The 17,213-nt window shown below is 48.2% G+C and overlaps 1 protein-coding gene across 4 annotated transcripts in view; it reads right to left on the bottom strand.

Moving 5' to 3' along the window:
* Positions 1-9,946: 9,946 nt before the first annotated feature.
* Positions 9,947-17,213, bottom strand: part of CDC42BPB (CDC42 binding protein kinase beta) — a 102,091-nt gene continuing 94,824 nt past the window's right edge. For 3 of the 4 annotated variants that reach the window (XR_002341125.1, XM_021081620.1, XM_021081621.1), the window contains one exon: positions 9,947-11,347. Coding sequence is in view for 3 of the 4 variants with exons in the window: in XM_021081620.1 (XP_020937279.1) it covers positions 11,216-11,347 (132 nt within the window). In the remaining variant the exon portion in view is untranslated. The remainder of the gene's footprint in view (positions 11,348-17,213) is intronic. The other variant, XM_021081622.1, reaches the window with a different exon arrangement.

Consider the following 17,213-nt stretch of genomic DNA (forward strand, 5'->3'; position numbering starts at 1 on the left):
CCCTCGGCTTCCAACACAGGGGATTACTGTTTAAATTCCCATCTGGTAGGAAGCCAGGCTTTGTAGCCAGCATCCTGTTGCGAAGCTCACCCACGCTGCTTGCGCTAAGTAGCCCTGAAGCCACCACTCCACCACTCATTCTGCTACAACAGCTAAAAAAACAGCTGACACTTGAGCACCTGTGTTTCAACCCCCCTCCCGCCACCGCCCACTAGCCTGTGCTTATTTTTCAGTGTTCCAGGGGCTGTGATCACACTTAAGTGTGAAAGACTCTGCCTGTGCCTTTTGTGGTCCCCTTTCAGGGACAGGTGTGAGGACTGTGTCTGTTCCAAAACTTTGCCATGTTCCCTTCCCAGCTGTGACCACAGAGGCCCACAGTGACACAGGCCACAGGGATGCCCCGGACACTCCTCAAGCATCACCTACCCAGCGCTGGGCTGGGTGCCCTCTGCACTTTATTGTATCCTCATACCATCATCTTTGGCAGGTGTTGTCACTGCCCTCACGTTTTTTTTAAGTATAATTGATTTACAATGTTGTGCCAATTTGTGCTATATACCAAAGCGACCCTGTCATGTATGTATGTATGCATTGCCTTTCTTATATTACCTTCCATCATGATCTATCCCAAGAGACTGGATACAGCTCCCTGTGCTGTAGAGTAAGACCTCGTCGCTTATCCATTCTAAATGTTTTGCATCTACTAACCCCAATCTCCCCGCCATCCCCTTCCCTCCCATCCCCTTGGCAACCACACGTCTATTCTCCACATCTGCTTCTGTTTTGTCCATAGGTTCATTTGTGCCGCATTTGAAATTCCACATGTGACACCGTACGATATTTGTCTCTTTCTGACTTCACTTAGAATCACTAGTTGCATCCATGTTACTGCAAGTGACATTATTTTGTTCTTTTTAATGGCTGAGTAGTATTCCATTGTGTATATGTACCACATCTTAATCCATTCATCTGTTGATGGACATTTAAGTTGCTTCCATATCTTGGCTATTGTGAATAGGGCTGCAGTGGAGTTCCCGCTGTGGTTCAGTGGTTAACGAATATGATTAGGAACCGTGAGGTTGTGGGTTTGATCCCTGGCCTCGCTCAGTGGGTTAAGGATCCGGCATTGCCATGAGCTGTGGTGTAGGTCACAGATGTGGCTTGGATCCTGTGTTGCTGTTGGCTGTGGTGTAGGCTGGTAGCAACAGCTCCGATTTGACCCCTACCCTGGGAACCTTCATGTGCCACGGGTGCAGCCCAAAAAAAAAAAAAAAAAAAAAAAAAAAAACGAAAAAAAAAAATGGTGCTGCAATGAACATAGTGGTAAATGTATTTTTTTTTATTACTCAAATGCATTTATCACATCTGTAGTTGTGTAATGATCATAAATGTATCTTTTTGAATTGTAGTTTTGTCTGCACATATGTCCAGAAGTGGGATTGCTGGATCATAGGGCAGTTCTGCATTTAGTTATCTGAGGAACCGCCGTACTGTTTTCCAAGTGCTGGTACCAGTTTACATTCACCGACAGTATAGGAGGGTTCGTCTCTCCACACCCTCTCCAGCATTTGTTATTTGTACACTTATTCTGACCTGCGAGAGGTGCTGCTGCCTCATTGTAGTTTTTACTTTCATTTCTCTAATATTTAGTGATGTTGAGCAATTGTTCATGTGCCTACTGGCCATCCGTATGTCTTTGGAGAACTGTCTGTTTAGGTCTTCTGCCCATTTTTTGATTGGGTTGTTTTTTTGTCGTTGAGCTGTACGAGTGAGTTGTGTGTATATTTTAGAGATTAAGCCCTTGATGGGTGCATCGTTTGCAACTACTTTCTCCTATTCTGTGGGTTGGCTGTTCCTTTTTTAAATGGTTTCCTTTGCTGTGCAAAAGCTTGGGGATTTAAGTTCCATTTGTTTAATTTTGTTTTTATTTCTTTTCCCTTGGGAGACTGACCTAAGAAAGCATTTGTACAGTTGATGTCAGAGAATGTTTTGCATTTGTTTTCTCCTAGGAGTTTTACGGTGTGTTGTTTTATATTTAAGGCTTTAAGCCATTTTGAGTTGATTTTTGTGCCTGGTGTGAGGGCGTGTCTGGTTTCGTGGATCTACATGCAGCTGTCCAGTTTCACCAGCACCACTTGCGGAAGAGACTTTTTCCCATTTTATATTCTCATCTCCTTTGTTGGAGATTAGTTGACCATTAGGTTCTGGGCTCTCTGTTCTGTTCCTTTGATCTTTATGTCTGTTTTTATACCAGTTCCACATTGTCTTGAAGTTTTTGTAATGCAGTCTAAGGTCTGGGAGAGTGATGCCGCCTGCTTTGTTCTTTTTCTCAGGATTGCTTTGGCAATCTTGGGTCTTTTATGGTTCCATATAAATTTTCGGATTATTCGAGTTCTGTGAAAAATGTCATGGGTCATTTGATAAGGGACTGCATTGAATCTGTAGATTGCTTTGGGTCGTATGGCCAATTAACCAATATTCTTCCAATCCAGGAGCATGAGATCTTTCCATTTCTTTGAATCTCTTTAATTTCCTTTATTAATGTTTTATAGTTCTCAGTGTATGTCTTTCACCTCCTTGGTCAAGTTTGTTCCTAGGTATTTAATTTGGGGGGGGGTTACAATTTTAAAAGGTATTGTTTTTTATATTTCTTTTGTAATATTTGTTAATATACAGAAATGCAAGCGATTTCTGAATCTTAATCTTGTATCCTCCAACTTTGCTGAATTGGTTTGATCACTTCCAGTAGTTTTTATGTGGAGGCCTTAAGGTTTTCTATATATAGTATCATGTCAATTACATATAGTGACAATGTAACCTCTTCTCTCAAGTTGGTTCTTTCTTTGGTCAGATTGCTGTGGCTAGGACTTCCAATACTATGTTGAATAAAGGTGGTGCGAGACAAGACAGCCTTGTCTTGTTCCAGGTTTTAGCGGGAATGTTTTCAGCTTTTCCCTGTTGAGTATTATGTTGGCTCTGGGTTTGTCATAAATGGCTTTTATTATGTTAGGATATGATCCCTCTATACCCACTTGGGTAAGAGTTTTCATCATGAATGATGTTGGATTTTGTCAAACGCCTTTTCTGCATCTATTGCTGACTGTGTTGTTTCCGACTTTGCTTTTGTTAATGTGCTGCGTGACGTTGATTTGCATTTGAACAATCCTTGTGAACTTGGGATGATTCCCACTTGGTCGTGGTGTGTGATCTTTTTTATGTGTTGTTGGATTTGGTTGGCTAAAATTTTGTTGAGGACTTTTGCGTTTATATTCATCAAAGATATTGGCCCTGGAGTTCCCACCATGGCTCAGCGGTAATGAACCAGACTAGTATCCTTGAGGATTCAGGTTTGATCCCTGGCCTAGCTTAGTGGGTTAAGGATCCACTGTCCCAGTGAGCTGTGGTGTAGGTCAAAGATGTGGCTCAAATCTGGCATTGCTGTGGCTGTGGTGCAGGCTGGCATCTACAGCTCTGATTCAGCACCTGGCCTGGGAACTTCCATATGCTGCAGGTGTGGCCTTAAAAAGACAAAAAAAAAAAAAAAAAAAAAAAAGATATTGGCCTATACTTTTCTTTTTTAGTAGTATCATTTTCCAGTTTTGTTATTGGGTGATGGCAGCTTCAGAGAATGTCTCTGGGAGTGTTCCTTCTTCTTCAGTCTTTTAAAAAAGTTTAAGAAGGATGGATATAAGTTCTTTTTTAATTAATTAATTAATTATTTTTATAATGATATAGCAGAAGTTCCCAGGCCAGGGATTGAACCCACACTACAGCTGTGACAATGCCAGATCCCCAACCTGCTGGCCTCTGGGGAACTCCAGTTATACTTTTATTTGAATCCATTCTTTTTTTTTTTTTTTTTTTGCCATTTCTTGGGCCGCTCTCACGGCAAATGGAGGTTCCCAGGCTAGGGGTCAAATCGGAGCTGTAGCCACTGGCCTATACCAGAGCCACAGCAACGCGGTATCTGAGCCAAGTCTGCGATCTACACCTCAGCTCACGGCAACGCCGGATCCTTAACCCACTGAGCAAGGCCAGGGATCAAACCCGCAACCTCATGGTTCCTAGTTGGATTCGCTAACCACTGAGCCACGACGGGAACTGCTGAATCCATTCTTTTTAGGGAATTTGGTCCTATGTAGCATCCTAAAATTAACACTGATAATGAGAGAATGTTATGAAATTAATAAAATAAAAATTTCATTAATACATTTAATGCATTATATACAAAGTCTACTTTTTTATCAGTACATGCATACTCATAAAGGCCACTTTGGAGTTCCCGTGTGGTCCTAAAAAAGAAAGACAGAAAAAGACTGCTTTGCCACAGCTACCATTACGTGCTTTAAGGAATTTTAGCTAGGATGCACTTTATAGAGTTTTAAAATTTTTTGGGGTTCCTATCGTGGAGCAGAGGAAACGAATCCAACTAGGAACCATGAGGTTGTGGGTTCAATCTCTGGCCTCACTCAGTGGGTTAAGGATCTGGCATTGCCATGAGCTGTGGTGTAGGTCACAGATGTGGCTCAGATCCCATGTTGTTGTGGCTGTGGCCGGCAGCTACAGCTCGGATTTGACCCCTAGCTTAGGAACCTCCATAAACCACAAGAGCAGTCCTTGGATATAAGTTCTTTGTATGTTTAGCAGAATTCACCTGTGAATCCATCTGGAACTGGGCTTTTGTTTGTAGGGAGTGGTTTTTTTCTCTCTCTCTCTTTTTTTTTTTTTTTTTTTTTTTTTTTGTCTTTTTTAGGGCTGTACCTGTGGCATATGGGGGTTCCCAGGCTAGGGGTCAAATCAGAGCTATAGCTGCCGGCCTCCACCCCAGCCACAGCAACGCAGAATCTGAGCCACGTCTGCAAACTACATCACAGCTTGTGGCAACGCAGGATCCTTAATCCCCTGAGCAAGGCCAGGGATCAAACCTGCGTCCTAATGGATGCTAGTCAGATTCGTTTCCACTGAGCTACAAAGAGAACTCCTGTAGGGAGTGTTTTCATTACATATTCAATTTCATTTCTAGTGATCAGTCTGTTGGAATAATTTATTTTGTCTTGACTCAGTTTTGGTGGGCTGTACGTTTTTAGAAAGTTGTCCATTTCTTCTAGGTTGTCAACTCTGTTGGCATATAATTGTTCACAGTATTCTTTTACGGTTTTTTGCATTTCTGCCTTAGCCCTTGAGATTTCTCCTTTCACGTTTCTTATTTTATTTGGGTTCTCTCTCTCTTCTTGATGAGTCTGGCCAGAGGGTTTGTCAATTTTGTTTATCCTTTCAAAGAACCAGCTCTTGGTTTTAATGATTTTTTTCTATTTTTTCAAATCTCTATTTTGTTGATTTCCTCACTATTCTTTTTGTTGATTTCCTTCCTTCTGCTGTAGGTTTTGTTTGTACTTCTTCTTCTAATTCTTTTAGGTGGTAGGTTAGGTTGTTGATTTGCGATTTTTGCTTTTTGAGGAAGGCCTGTATTGCCATGGACTTCCTTCTATGAACTGCTTTTGAGGCATCCCGTAGATTTTGTACGGTGTGTTTTGTCATTTGTCTCAAAGGGTTTTTTTCCTTTTCCTTTCTTTTCTTTTTACAGGTGCACCTATGACATATGGAAGTTCCCAAGCCAGGGGTTGAATTGGAGCTGCTGCTGAGGCCTAAGCCACAGCCATGGCAGTATTGGATTTGATCAGACCTTTCTAATCTCCCAAACAGGTAAGAAGGATGCCTTTTATATCCAAAATGTCTTTTTAGCCCGCTGGTGGTGATGAGGCTACGCTTATAGGGCTCGTAGTAAAACTTTAATAGGCCAACCTGATGCCCCTGCTCTTTTTTTTCTTTTCTTTTTACAGCCCCACATTCGGCATAGGGAAGTTCTGGGCTAGAGGTAGCACTGGAGCTGAAGCTGCAGGCCTACCTCACAGCCACAGAAACACCAGATCCTTAACTCACTGAATGAGGCCAGGGAATCCATATCCTCACAGAGACTACATCAGGTCCTTAACCTGCTGAGCCAGAATGGGAACTCCTCTCGAGGTACTTTTTAATTTCCTTTTTTTAAGTCTCCTCACTGACCCGCTGGTTTTTAACAGCATGATGTTTAGTCTCCATGTCGTCATGTTTTCTCTCATTTCTTCTCCCAGGGTTGATTTCTAGTTTCATGCCATTGTGATCAGAGAAGATGCCTAAAATAATTTTTAGGCTCTTACATTTGCTGAGGCTAGTTTTGTGCCTCAATATGGGGTCATCCTAGAGAATGTTCCACGTGCACTTGAAAAGAATGTATCTTCTGGGTTTTTTGGATGTAATGTTCTGAAAATATCAGTTAGGTCTGCTCTATTGTGTCATCTAGGATCTCTGCTGCCTTATTTATTCTCTGTCTAGAAGGTCCGTCCACTGATGTGAGAGGGTGTTCAAGTCTACTGTTACTGTATTCCCATCCGTTTCTCTTTTTACATCTGCTAGTATTTGTTGAATGTACCTGGCTGCTCCTCTCTTAGGGGCATGTGTATTGACGAGTATCCTCTTCTTGAGTGGATCCTTTTATCATTAAACAGTGTTCCTCATGTCCTTTATTTTAAAGTCTATTTTCTTTGATACGCGAACGGGAACCCCTGCTTTCCTGTCATTTCCATTAGCGTGAAATACTTTTCCATCCCTCACTTTCAGTTTATGTGGGTCTTTGCCCTAAGGTAGGCAGCATACTGTAGGCTCTGTTTTTTGTTTTTTAACCCAGTCTGCCACTCTATGTCTTTGGATTGGAGCATTCAGTTAATTGACATTTAAGGTAATTATTGGTGAATATGTATTTATTGCCATTTTAAACCTTGTTTTCCAGTTGATTCTGTTTCTTCTTTGTTTGTGATTGGATGATTTCCTTTTATTTTATGCTTTTATTCTCTTCTTTTTGGTTTTTGTGAAAGTAATGTTTGTTTTTGATTTGTTGTTGCCCTGTTTTCCAAGTATGTTAATACCTTCCTACTTGTGCTTGCTTTAGACTGATAGTCACATAGGCGCAAACACATTCCAAAAAAAACCTCTAGATTTTCTTATTCTCCTTCCCCACAATTTACGATTTTATGTCCTTTTTTGTTTTTTTTTGTCTTTTTGCCTTTTCTTGAGCCGCTTCCGCGGCATATGGAGGTTCCCAGGCTAGGGGTCCAATCGGAGCTGTAGCCACTGGCCTACACCATGGCCAGAGCAACTTGGGATCCGAGCCGCATCTGTGACCCACACCACAGCTCACGGCAATGCTGGATCCTTAACCCATTGAGCAGGGCCAGGGACCGAACCCGCAACCTCATGGTTCCTAGTCGGATTCGTTAACCACTGCGCCACGACGGGAACTCCATGATGTCCTTTTTTTACATTTTCATGTTTATCCTTTTGCTATTCCTTGTGTGTATCACCACTTTCACAAGTAGGGTTTTTTTTTTTTTTTTTCTTTTGTCTTTTTAAGGCCGCACCAGCAGCATATGGAAGTTCGCACGTCAGAGGTCAAATAGGAGCTGTAGCCGCTGGCCTACACCACAGCCACAGCAACGCGGGATCCGAGCTGCATCTATGACCTACACCACAGCCCGTGGCAATGCCAGATCCTTAACCTACTGAACGCGGCCAGGGATCGACCCCATGTCCTCATGGATATTAGTCAGGTTGGTTAACTACTGAGGCAGGAAGAGAACTCCACAAGTAGGGGTTTGTGTTTTTGGTTTTGATCTGTACACTGGCTTATTTAAGTGATTACTTTCCAACTGTGATTTCTCCATCCTGTATCTTCTTACTTCTTTCCTGTTTAGAAGACACTGTTCAGTATTTTAGAATGGGCTTAGTATCCCTGTATTCTTTTAGTTTTTGAGAAATTATTTCTATTTTCAATGATAATCTTGATGGGTAGAGTATTCTAGTCTGCAGATTTTTCCCTTTTAGACATTTGGATATACCTTGCTACTCTTTTCTGGCCTATAGATAAATCAGCTGATAGCCTTGTGGGGGTTCCCTTATAATTAACTCACTTTTGCCATTTTTATCATATGTCTTGGTATAAGTCTGTTTGGATTCAACTTGTTTGGGGCCTTCTGTGCTTCCTGAATCCAGATGTTTCTTCTATAGACGTGGAAAATTTTCAGCCATAATTTCTTCAAGTATGTTTTCAATCCTTTTCTTCTCTTTCCAGAATCCCTACTATGTACAGACTGACACACTGTATATTATCCAATGGCTCTCTTATATTGCTTTTGTTTTTTTTTTTTTTTGGTCTTTTTGCTATTTCTTTGGGCCGCTCCCTCGGCATATGGAGGTTCCCAGGCTAGGGGTCTAAATTGGAGCTGTAGCCACCGGCCTACACCACAGCCACAGCAACGCGGGATCTGAGCCGCATCTGCGCCCTACAGCACAGCTCACGGCAACGCCGGATCCTTAACCCACTGAGCAAGGGCAGGGACCGAACCCACAACCTCATGGTTCCTAGTTGGGTTCGTTAACCACTGCGCCACGACGGGAACTCCCCATGTTTGTTTAATTTGGTTTGGTTTGCTGTTCTGATTGGGTGATTTCCATCATTCTATCTTCCAAGTCACTTATTTATTCCTCTGCATTATTCATTTTGCTCTTCAATGACTCAGCTTTCATCTCTGCAAATGAATGGCCTCAGTTTTCTTGGTTTCTCCATAGAGCTTCTGGTTCCTTTTTCTAAAGCGTTACTATTGACATCAATTTGTAATTTCTTCAGCGTTTTCATTACCTCCTTTTTGAACTCGGTGTTTGTTTGTTCCTTCAGGGAAACTCTCTCCTGTCCTTTCAGCTGGGAATGGTTCCTGTGCTTCACTTTGCTTGTTTTTCTCACTTTGTGACTGCAGGGAAAACAGTGACCTACTGCCGTCTTGAGGGCTCTTTGTTTATACGTGGGAGCGTCCCTGAGGAGCTCGCGAGGGCTTCCTTTTGTTCTTTTGGCACGAGGGCTGCTTGCGGTTTGGATGCTTGCTGTCTTTTTCTCAGGGTGACAGGGTACCCCTGATAGGGCACATGCAGGTGTACAGCCAGTGCTTCCAGGGAGGTGGAGGCCATGGATGGTGCCTGCAAATGGCACCTGTCGCCACTTGGTGGGGACCCATAGCAGGGTGGTGGTGCCCAGAGCCCTTGGCAGTGGCAATGGCAGGGTGTGTGCGTTCCCAGGGAGGTGAGGGTGGTGGGTGGGACTTGGTTTCAGGGCCCTCTCTGGTGGCTCCCCACAAGGTGACTGGGGCTACAGGTGGTGCCTGTTCACGGGACCCGTAGTGGTGGCAGGCCGCTCCCACCTCAGGAGTCCGAGATGGCTGTGGCTGTTTGTACCCAATCCCGTAGCCAGTGCAAGAGGTGCCCCGCTGCCTGGCAGCCTGTGTGCACAGGGAAAGCGGGTCCTCTTCCGCCTCCTCCTCTCGCAGTCCCGACAATGGTGCCTCAGGCTGCTCCCTGCCCTGCGAGCCAGAGCCCCCGGCGCGGCCCCCTGTGACCCAGCCCAGCCTCCCTGGGGGTGGCCTGCCTGGTCCCATCCCTCCTGGGGCCTTGCTCTGCCTTGCGGAGCTTTTGGGCATGTCACCCTCTCCTAGCAGAGGGTCGTGGGTACATCCTGTGCCCAGCCACTGACCTCGACCTGCCCGTGGCCCTTTAGGGCTCCCGCGGCTCTCAGGTGACATCCCAACCCACCTGGCCTGTCCCTGGAGGCCTAGAAGGGACACTTGGCCAGGCGGCCCCTCCCTCCAGCCAGCAGCCCATACCCAACCCTGCCTACCATGGGGGACCTCGGCAGGCAAGTGCACCCAGCTCTGGGGGCTGGTTCCTGCCACGTGGACACAGGCACCTTCCCCAAGCAGACGGCTTCCATAGGTAAGACAGTTCTTTCACTGCCTTTTAGGGAGGGAAGGGAGGGATTCCCACCCACAGGCTGACAGGTGATCCATTCAGACAAAACACAGAGAACTTTAAAACTGTCATCTTTCTGCTTTATTGACAGGTAAATTGTTCAAAAATGTTCTCACAATTCAATAATTACAAAGACTCGGACTTACATTAAAAAAGTAAAAACCAGAAGCCCCACCCAGCAGGTGCCAGCCCCAGCAGAAGGCCCAGCGGGGTGGTTGGGCAGGCGGGTGCTGGGTTTGTGACACACACTGGCAGACAGTGGTGCCACATCACTCAGTGCTGACTCAAGGTAAGTGCACGTCTTCAGCAGCGTCGCCAGGAATGCTGACCAGTGGGAGAGCTGGGAGAATCTGTCCAGGGCCAAGGACAAGCTGTGTGCCAGCCAGGTAATCACGAGCCTTTAGAGAGACAGGCCACCACTAATGACTCAAACGCTGCAGGGAGGGAGCCAGGAACACGAGGGTGCGGGGGCCGCTGGGGAGTGTGGCGGCGAGTCGACGTGATCCAGAAGGGCACGAATCACGGGGCTCCATGCAGGGCGGGGTCCTGGCACCTGCTGTGGGGCTCCATGGGGCTCTAGCCTCCTCTCAGCCCACAGGCCTCCAGGCCCAGCTGCACCACGACACCCGCTGCTTTAACAGCAGGAGGCAGAGCTGCGGAAGTGAGCGGAAAACAGAGCACAGCTGACTTCACAGTAGTAGATACTGGTGACTCTTCATAGTTGTGACCGGGAAGGGACTGACACGCACAAGGGACCCAGGGCAGGTGTCACACGACAGAGGCCTCTGTCCACGTTCTACAGGGGTGGCAGAAGCACCTCGGCATCTGTAACGGCTAAATGAGTCAAAAGGCCACAAACTAACCTCCACTTTCCTGTCTTCAAAATTCTAGTGACACTGGGAATGACAAACGACTTCCTACTCTTCTCCTAAGGGCCTAGGAAAGTTTTAGGAAACAGGAACAGACGCGTTACTGAGGCTGCCCTCGCTGTCTGCTTCCCGAGCCGAGCCGAGCCGGGTCTGCTGGCTTTCTGCCCAGGAGGCCGGCGTCCGCAGGCCCCACGCGCCTGCTCGGCTGGTTCTGGAGGCAGCGGCTGCGTGGCGGTCCTTCCTGTGCAAACGGAGCGGGCGCCGCACACCTGAGCAGAGGCAGGGGCCTGGTCCACCGCCATGGCCGGGGCACAAAACCGGTCAGTGTCACAGTAAAGAAGTTTCTCCTCCCTGTCTCCACACGTCACTTCTACACTTCCTTGGACAGCACTGGAGGTCAGATCAGTCTTGGCACTGACACTGGAGGCCCCCCGGCCCCGAGGCGGTGAGCGTCGGCTTCAGGCGTCATAGGACGGCTGCTCCAGGCCTTCGAGCGGGAGCTGGCTCCTGTGGGGAGAGTTGGGGCTCGGCGGGCCGCTGGGGTTGGAGCTGTTGGATGGAGTCGAGTGTTTGGTGGAGTCCGAATCGGGCTGTTAGGACGAAGAGGGAGAGGGCATGAGCACCAGGGCCCTGGGCCCATGGGGGGCGGAGGGGATGCTGCCCGGGCATGGGGGGGGGGGGGCAGGACTGTCTCCTTTCTCGTGAGAAGAACACACGCTGGCACTTCCCGAGGCCTTTAACCCTGCTGGTGGGGAGCATGAACCAAGACCCAACCCCAGTGACGACGACGAAGTAACGCGCAGTGAAGAAAGCAGACAGCAGCCCACGGTCAGGGATGTGAAGTTCTTTCATGAGAAAAGCACGAGGAATAGAGAGGAACTTCTCAGCGTGACAAAGGGGGGCCACAGGTAACGTCCCACCCAATGGGTGAAAGGCAGAGCCTCCCCTTCAGAGTAGGAACAGAGAGGGGCGCTGCTTTCCCTGCCAGCAGAGCCCACACGGCTGCACGCTCCGGCCAGAGCCATCAGGCAGGAAAAAGGTGGCATCCGGGCTGGAAACGAAGAAGTAAAAGCATCTCTGTTTACAGATGACATGATTCTCTATAGACAGAAAATCCTAAAGGACTCACACAAAAACTAAACAAATCCAGAGAAGTTGCATGGTACAAGATCAACACGCAAAATCAGTTGTATTTCTATACACCAGCAATAAGCAGGCTACAAAGGGAATCCAGAAGATTTCATTTACGACAGCATCCAAAAGGGTAACATATAGCTAGGAATAAATGTAACATAACCAAGGAAGTGAAGTGTCTGTATGTAAATACAGCTGGTGGAGTTCCCTCGTGGTTCGGCAGGCTAAGGTTCCCGTGTTGTCACTGCTGGGGCTCTGGTTACAGCTGTGGCTCAGGTCTGATCCCTGGACCGTGAAGTTCCACATGCCTCAGGTGTGGCCAAAACAGAACAAAACTTACCAAAAGAAATTAAAGATCCCTAAATAAGTGGAAAGACATCCCATGTTCATGGACTGGAAGGCTGATGTTAAGATGGCAATATTCCCCAAAGTAATCAATCTACAGATTCAATGCAATCCTAACTGAAATTCCAATGGCTTTTTTTTTCCAGAAGAGGGAAGGCCAATCCTCAAATTCATGTAGAATTTTTGCAAAGGACCCAGAAGAGTCAAAATAATATGAGGAAGTTGAGGACTCACACTTCTCAAACTTACGACTTCAAAATGTGCTACAAAGCAGCAATAATCAAAACCAGTGTGGCAGTACTAGTGTAAGGACCAACGGAATCGAACTAAAAGTCCAGAAATAGATCCATAACCCTATGGCCAACTGATTTTTGACCAGGGTGCCAAGACCACTCAGTGGGGCAACAAACAAACGGTGCAAATGCAAAGAATTACACTAGACCCCTACCTCAGAGACACACCAACTAGCTAAAAATGGGTGAAAGACCTAAATATAAAAGCTAAACCCACAAAACTCTTAAGAAAAACACAGGACTAAATCCTAAATCTTCATGCTCTTGGATTGGGCCATGGATCAAACATCAAGAGCATGAGGAACAAAAGAAAAAAACTGAAAAGCTGCACTTCATCAAAATTAGAAATTTCAACACATCTGAGGACATTGTAAGAAGGTGAAAAACCACCCGGAGAGTGGGAGAAAATATCCGTGAGCCACACATACGATGAAGGCCTGGCATTCACATTATCCCAAATTCTCTTGCAGCTCAAAGACAAAAAGACAATTAAAAAGTGAGCAAAAGACCTGAATAGACGTTTCTCCAAAGAACTGCATGGACGGCCAGCGAGCCACACGAAAAAGATGCTGGACATGACTGATCATGTGGGAGAGATGCCACCTGAAACCACAATGATTAAAACCTCACACCTGCTAAGACGGCTGTTCAAAAAAACGTTTGCTTTCTAGGGCCGCACCCGCGGCACACGGAGGTCCCCAGGCTCGGGGTCCGATCGGAGCTGCAGCTGCCGGCCTACACCACAGCCACGCCAGATCCTTAAGCCACTGAACAAGGCCAGGGATCAAAGCCGCATCCTCATGGATACTAGTTGGGTTCGTCACCACTGAGCCATGATGAGAACTCCCTCAAATTTTTCTTTAAAGAGAAAAATAAGCACTGGTGAAGGTGTGGAAAAACCTTCAGCCCTGTATGCTGCTGGTGGGACGTGAACGGTGCCTCCAAAAGTCCAACATAGAAGCTGCTGTGGGACCGGCCATCCCACCCCAGGCAAGTACCGCACAGAAGTTCAACACGCGTTCAAACAAATACACGCACACAAACGTGCCTCGGGGCACTATGCCCAACAGAGAGAAGGTAGAAACAGCCCGAATGTCCATGGCGGACTGGTGAGTACGCAAGTGTGCCCCATCCACACGATGGAAGATCCAGCGACAAAAGGACACAACTACTGACCCATGAAAACATGACGCTCGGTGAAAAGAGCCACAGACGCAAAAGACCACACGTCTGACTCACTCCCTTACAGGAAATGCCCAGAACAGCCACATCCACCCACAGAACAAAGCCTGGCGCAGCCAGGGGTGAGGGAGGGAGGGATCGAGAGAGGGCTCCTGGGAGGGGGTGACCTCGGGGTGACGGAAACGTTCTCAGGAAGACAGAGCTGGCGATTCGACAACACTGTGAACCTATCAACAGCCTCTGGATCGCTGACTTTAAAACGCTTCCTTTTACACTAGGAAAAAAATCGCATTAGGGAAATAACAATAAAAAACAAAACAAAAACAAAAGAAAAAAAATCGAATTAAAAAAAGTGCTTCCTTTTGTTATGTGAACGTCATTTAATCAACTAAAGAGGCACAAAGAAGGTCAGTGCAGGACAAACAGGTGCCTGTGCCTCGGGATGCAACAGCCCAAGGAGGACACGACGTCCTGTGCCGCGTTCCAGCCTGGGACACACAGCCCAAGCGGCAGGACAAGGAAACGTCAGACACCCAATCGAGAGGCATTCTAGAAAGTAAAAGATGGCTTTCTGCCAGGCAGAAAGACCGAGGACCCGTTCCAGAGTAAAGGGAACGAAAGAGGTAAGGCAGCTAAATGCCACGTGCAGTCGGGGACTGGCTCCCGTACCAAGAAAGGACATCACGGGACAACTGGAGAATGGGACGTGCAGGCTGCAGCAGTGGTGAGCTGGCTCCTCAGGAGAGGGCGCAGCGTCTGCAGCTCTGACGCAGTTTAGGAGAACGTGTGTGCCTGCGTGCGTGTGCGTACACACGTGTGCTCATACACACTCCTTTGTTGGTCTCGGGAGAACCGGGGTGGCTGGGGAACAGGTGTGAGGACTTCTCACTGTTTAATTCAAAACGCCAGACACAAGTTCCTACCGTGGTGCAGCAGAAACAAATCCGACTAGGAACCATGAGGTTGTGGGCTCGATCCCTGGCCTGGTTCAGTGAGTTAAGGATCCAGTGTTGCTGAGAGCTGTGGTGTAGGTTGCAGATGCGGCTTGGATGTGGCATTGCTGTGGCGGTGGTGTAGGCTGGCAGCTGCGGCTCCAATTTGACCCCAAGCCTGGGAACCTCCACATGCTGCAGGTGCAGCCTTAGAAAGACAAAAACAGACAGGCCTTGACTGAGGAGGATTTTGGAAAAGAACTGCGTTTCTAAAACAAGTAAGATACAAAAGGCCGGAGAGTAGACCAGACATTAAAGAGATGCCTGCTGGATGTGGCACATGGCTGGGCTGGACTGTGGGTGTCAGGGGACTGGCTGAGAACAGCCCTGGGGACACTGGAGGGGAGATGCCCTCTGTCGGGAGACCCTGGACCCTGGCCAAGTACTGCAGCTCACTTTCTGCTGGTTCTTCCCAAAAAAACCAAGTGTGGACAGACGGGTCCGGTAAAGGTATATGGGTTATTCTCTCTACTATTCTTGCTACTTTTCTAGAGGTTCGAAAATTTTCAAATCGCATATTTGAAGGGAAAAAAGAGGGGAAAACCCAGTAAGACAAAACTCACCTCCCTAGCCATCAATCTCGGGCCCTTTTAAGGGTGGGCTCTGAACCCTTCCAGCAAAGAAAACCCCTGTGTTCTGGCAGCTCAAAAACGTGGAGCCCTGAACCAGAGCTGAGGCTGCTGCAGCCCTGCAGACAGCTGGCCGAGGGCGGCTCCGAAGAGAAGGCACCGTCAGACACCCACTCGAGAGGCATTCTAGAAATGCCTCCACTGACAGCACGGACGGAAGAGCTGTCCGCCAAACGTCCCCCGGCCGAACCTCTCAGTGTCCCAGGCACGACGAACACACGCTGGCCAAGGAGGCTTTACTTGCAGGACGCAACACTCACAGGTTGGAGCAAGAACCCACAGAGGTCACTTCGGAAAACACCACAAGCGGATTCCTGTCGTCACCCCTTCCTCAGCGACGAGGCTGCCCAGCTGCTTCCCAGGAGGAGGACACCTCCCCAGCGGGCGGGCAGGGCCTCGGTCTTCGTGGGAGGCCTCGGCAGGGGCCTGGGCCTGCTGTCAGGTCCACATGTGCCCCGTTCCCAGCCCCGGCCAGCACACGGAGAGGCCGCACAGAAACACCGCCCCGGCCCAGGGCCAGAGCCAACACTCCCAGGCCACCAAAGGGATGAGAACCAGTCAGAGCTCAGGCCGCCCGGGGCCAGAGAACACACACTCCAACGGGCCCGGCTTATGCGGACCCCAGCAGCCACCCCAACAGGCGACAAGGGCCCTGGAACGATTAGCTATGAGCCACAAACATGCACAGGCTGTGCCAGCAAAGCCATCAAGAGGGGCTCCTACACAGAAACGGCCAACGTGGGGGACAGCCCCCATCAACCCACAAATGCCACACGAGCGCAGCGAAAAGCTCCATCCAGCTTTCACTTTACGATCACAAGGTCGACGAGATGGTTTCAAACTTTATTTGAAGGAGAGGCTAAGAAATTGTTTCGAAAAGGGGGAACAAAGATTTTCTGTGGCTCTCAGGTGAGAGGTGGTACTGGCACAGGAAAAGGCCATCCTGGGGCAGAAGAGGGTCGGGAACCAGAAACACGCACACAAAGGAATCTGACCAAGTAACACTTCGAGGTGAAGGGAAGTGGTACAGGGCCAACATGCCAAGCACCTTGGAAAGAAACAGCAGCCCTGGAGCTCCCTTCGTGGCTCAGCAGCAACCAACCCGACCAGGATCCACGAGGACGCGGGTTCGATCCCTGGCCTCCCTCAGTGGGTTAAGGATCTGGCGCTGCTGTGAGCTGTGGTGCAGGTCACAGACACAGCTCAGATCCTGTGGTGCAGGCCGGCAGCTGTAGCTCCAATTTGACCCCTAGCCTGGGAACCTCCATGTGCCACAGGTGTGGCCCTAAAAAGACAAAAAAAAAAAAAAAAGCAGCCCAGGTCCTTGCCTATCTCCCTCACTCACACACACACAACCTCTCTCTCACACCCCCCACACTCCCCCCTCTCACACACCCCCAACACCCCCCCCACACACACACATAAGACAAACTGAGAACCCTGCCAAGCTCTCAAAGACTACAAGAAAGCATTTGTTAGCTTGATGTTTTTCAATTAGGACAAGGCACCATAAAAATTAAAAATTTCTCTATGATAAAACACCCTTAAAATTAATGACAAAATTAAAAAGTTGGCGATAACGAACAAAGTATTTTTGCAACAGATAATACCCACAATTTATAAAGCGTTTCTACGAACGAGCGGGAGCCAAACCCAGTGTGGCTCAAGAGGTGGGCGGAGGGCAGCCAGGCAGGGGGCCTCCCCGTCGAGCGTGCCGAGGCTGCGTGGCTACAGGACAGCCCGGCACAGACCCAGTGCCCACTCCGCCTTGCCTCCCTCACCCCCACGTGGGGCCAGGCGCAGGGAACTGCACCCCAAGGATCACGACGATGCTGCCACCCGAGGTGCGGTGTCCCGAGAGCCCCTACCCCTGACACGAAT

The sequence above is a fragment of the Sus scrofa genome, unplaced genomic scaffold, assembly GCF_000003025.6.
Source record: "Sus scrofa isolate TJ Tabasco breed Duroc unplaced genomic scaffold, Sscrofa11.1 Contig1914, whole genome shotgun sequence".
Lineage (NCBI taxonomy): Eukaryota > Metazoa > Chordata > Mammalia > Artiodactyla > Suidae > Sus > Sus scrofa.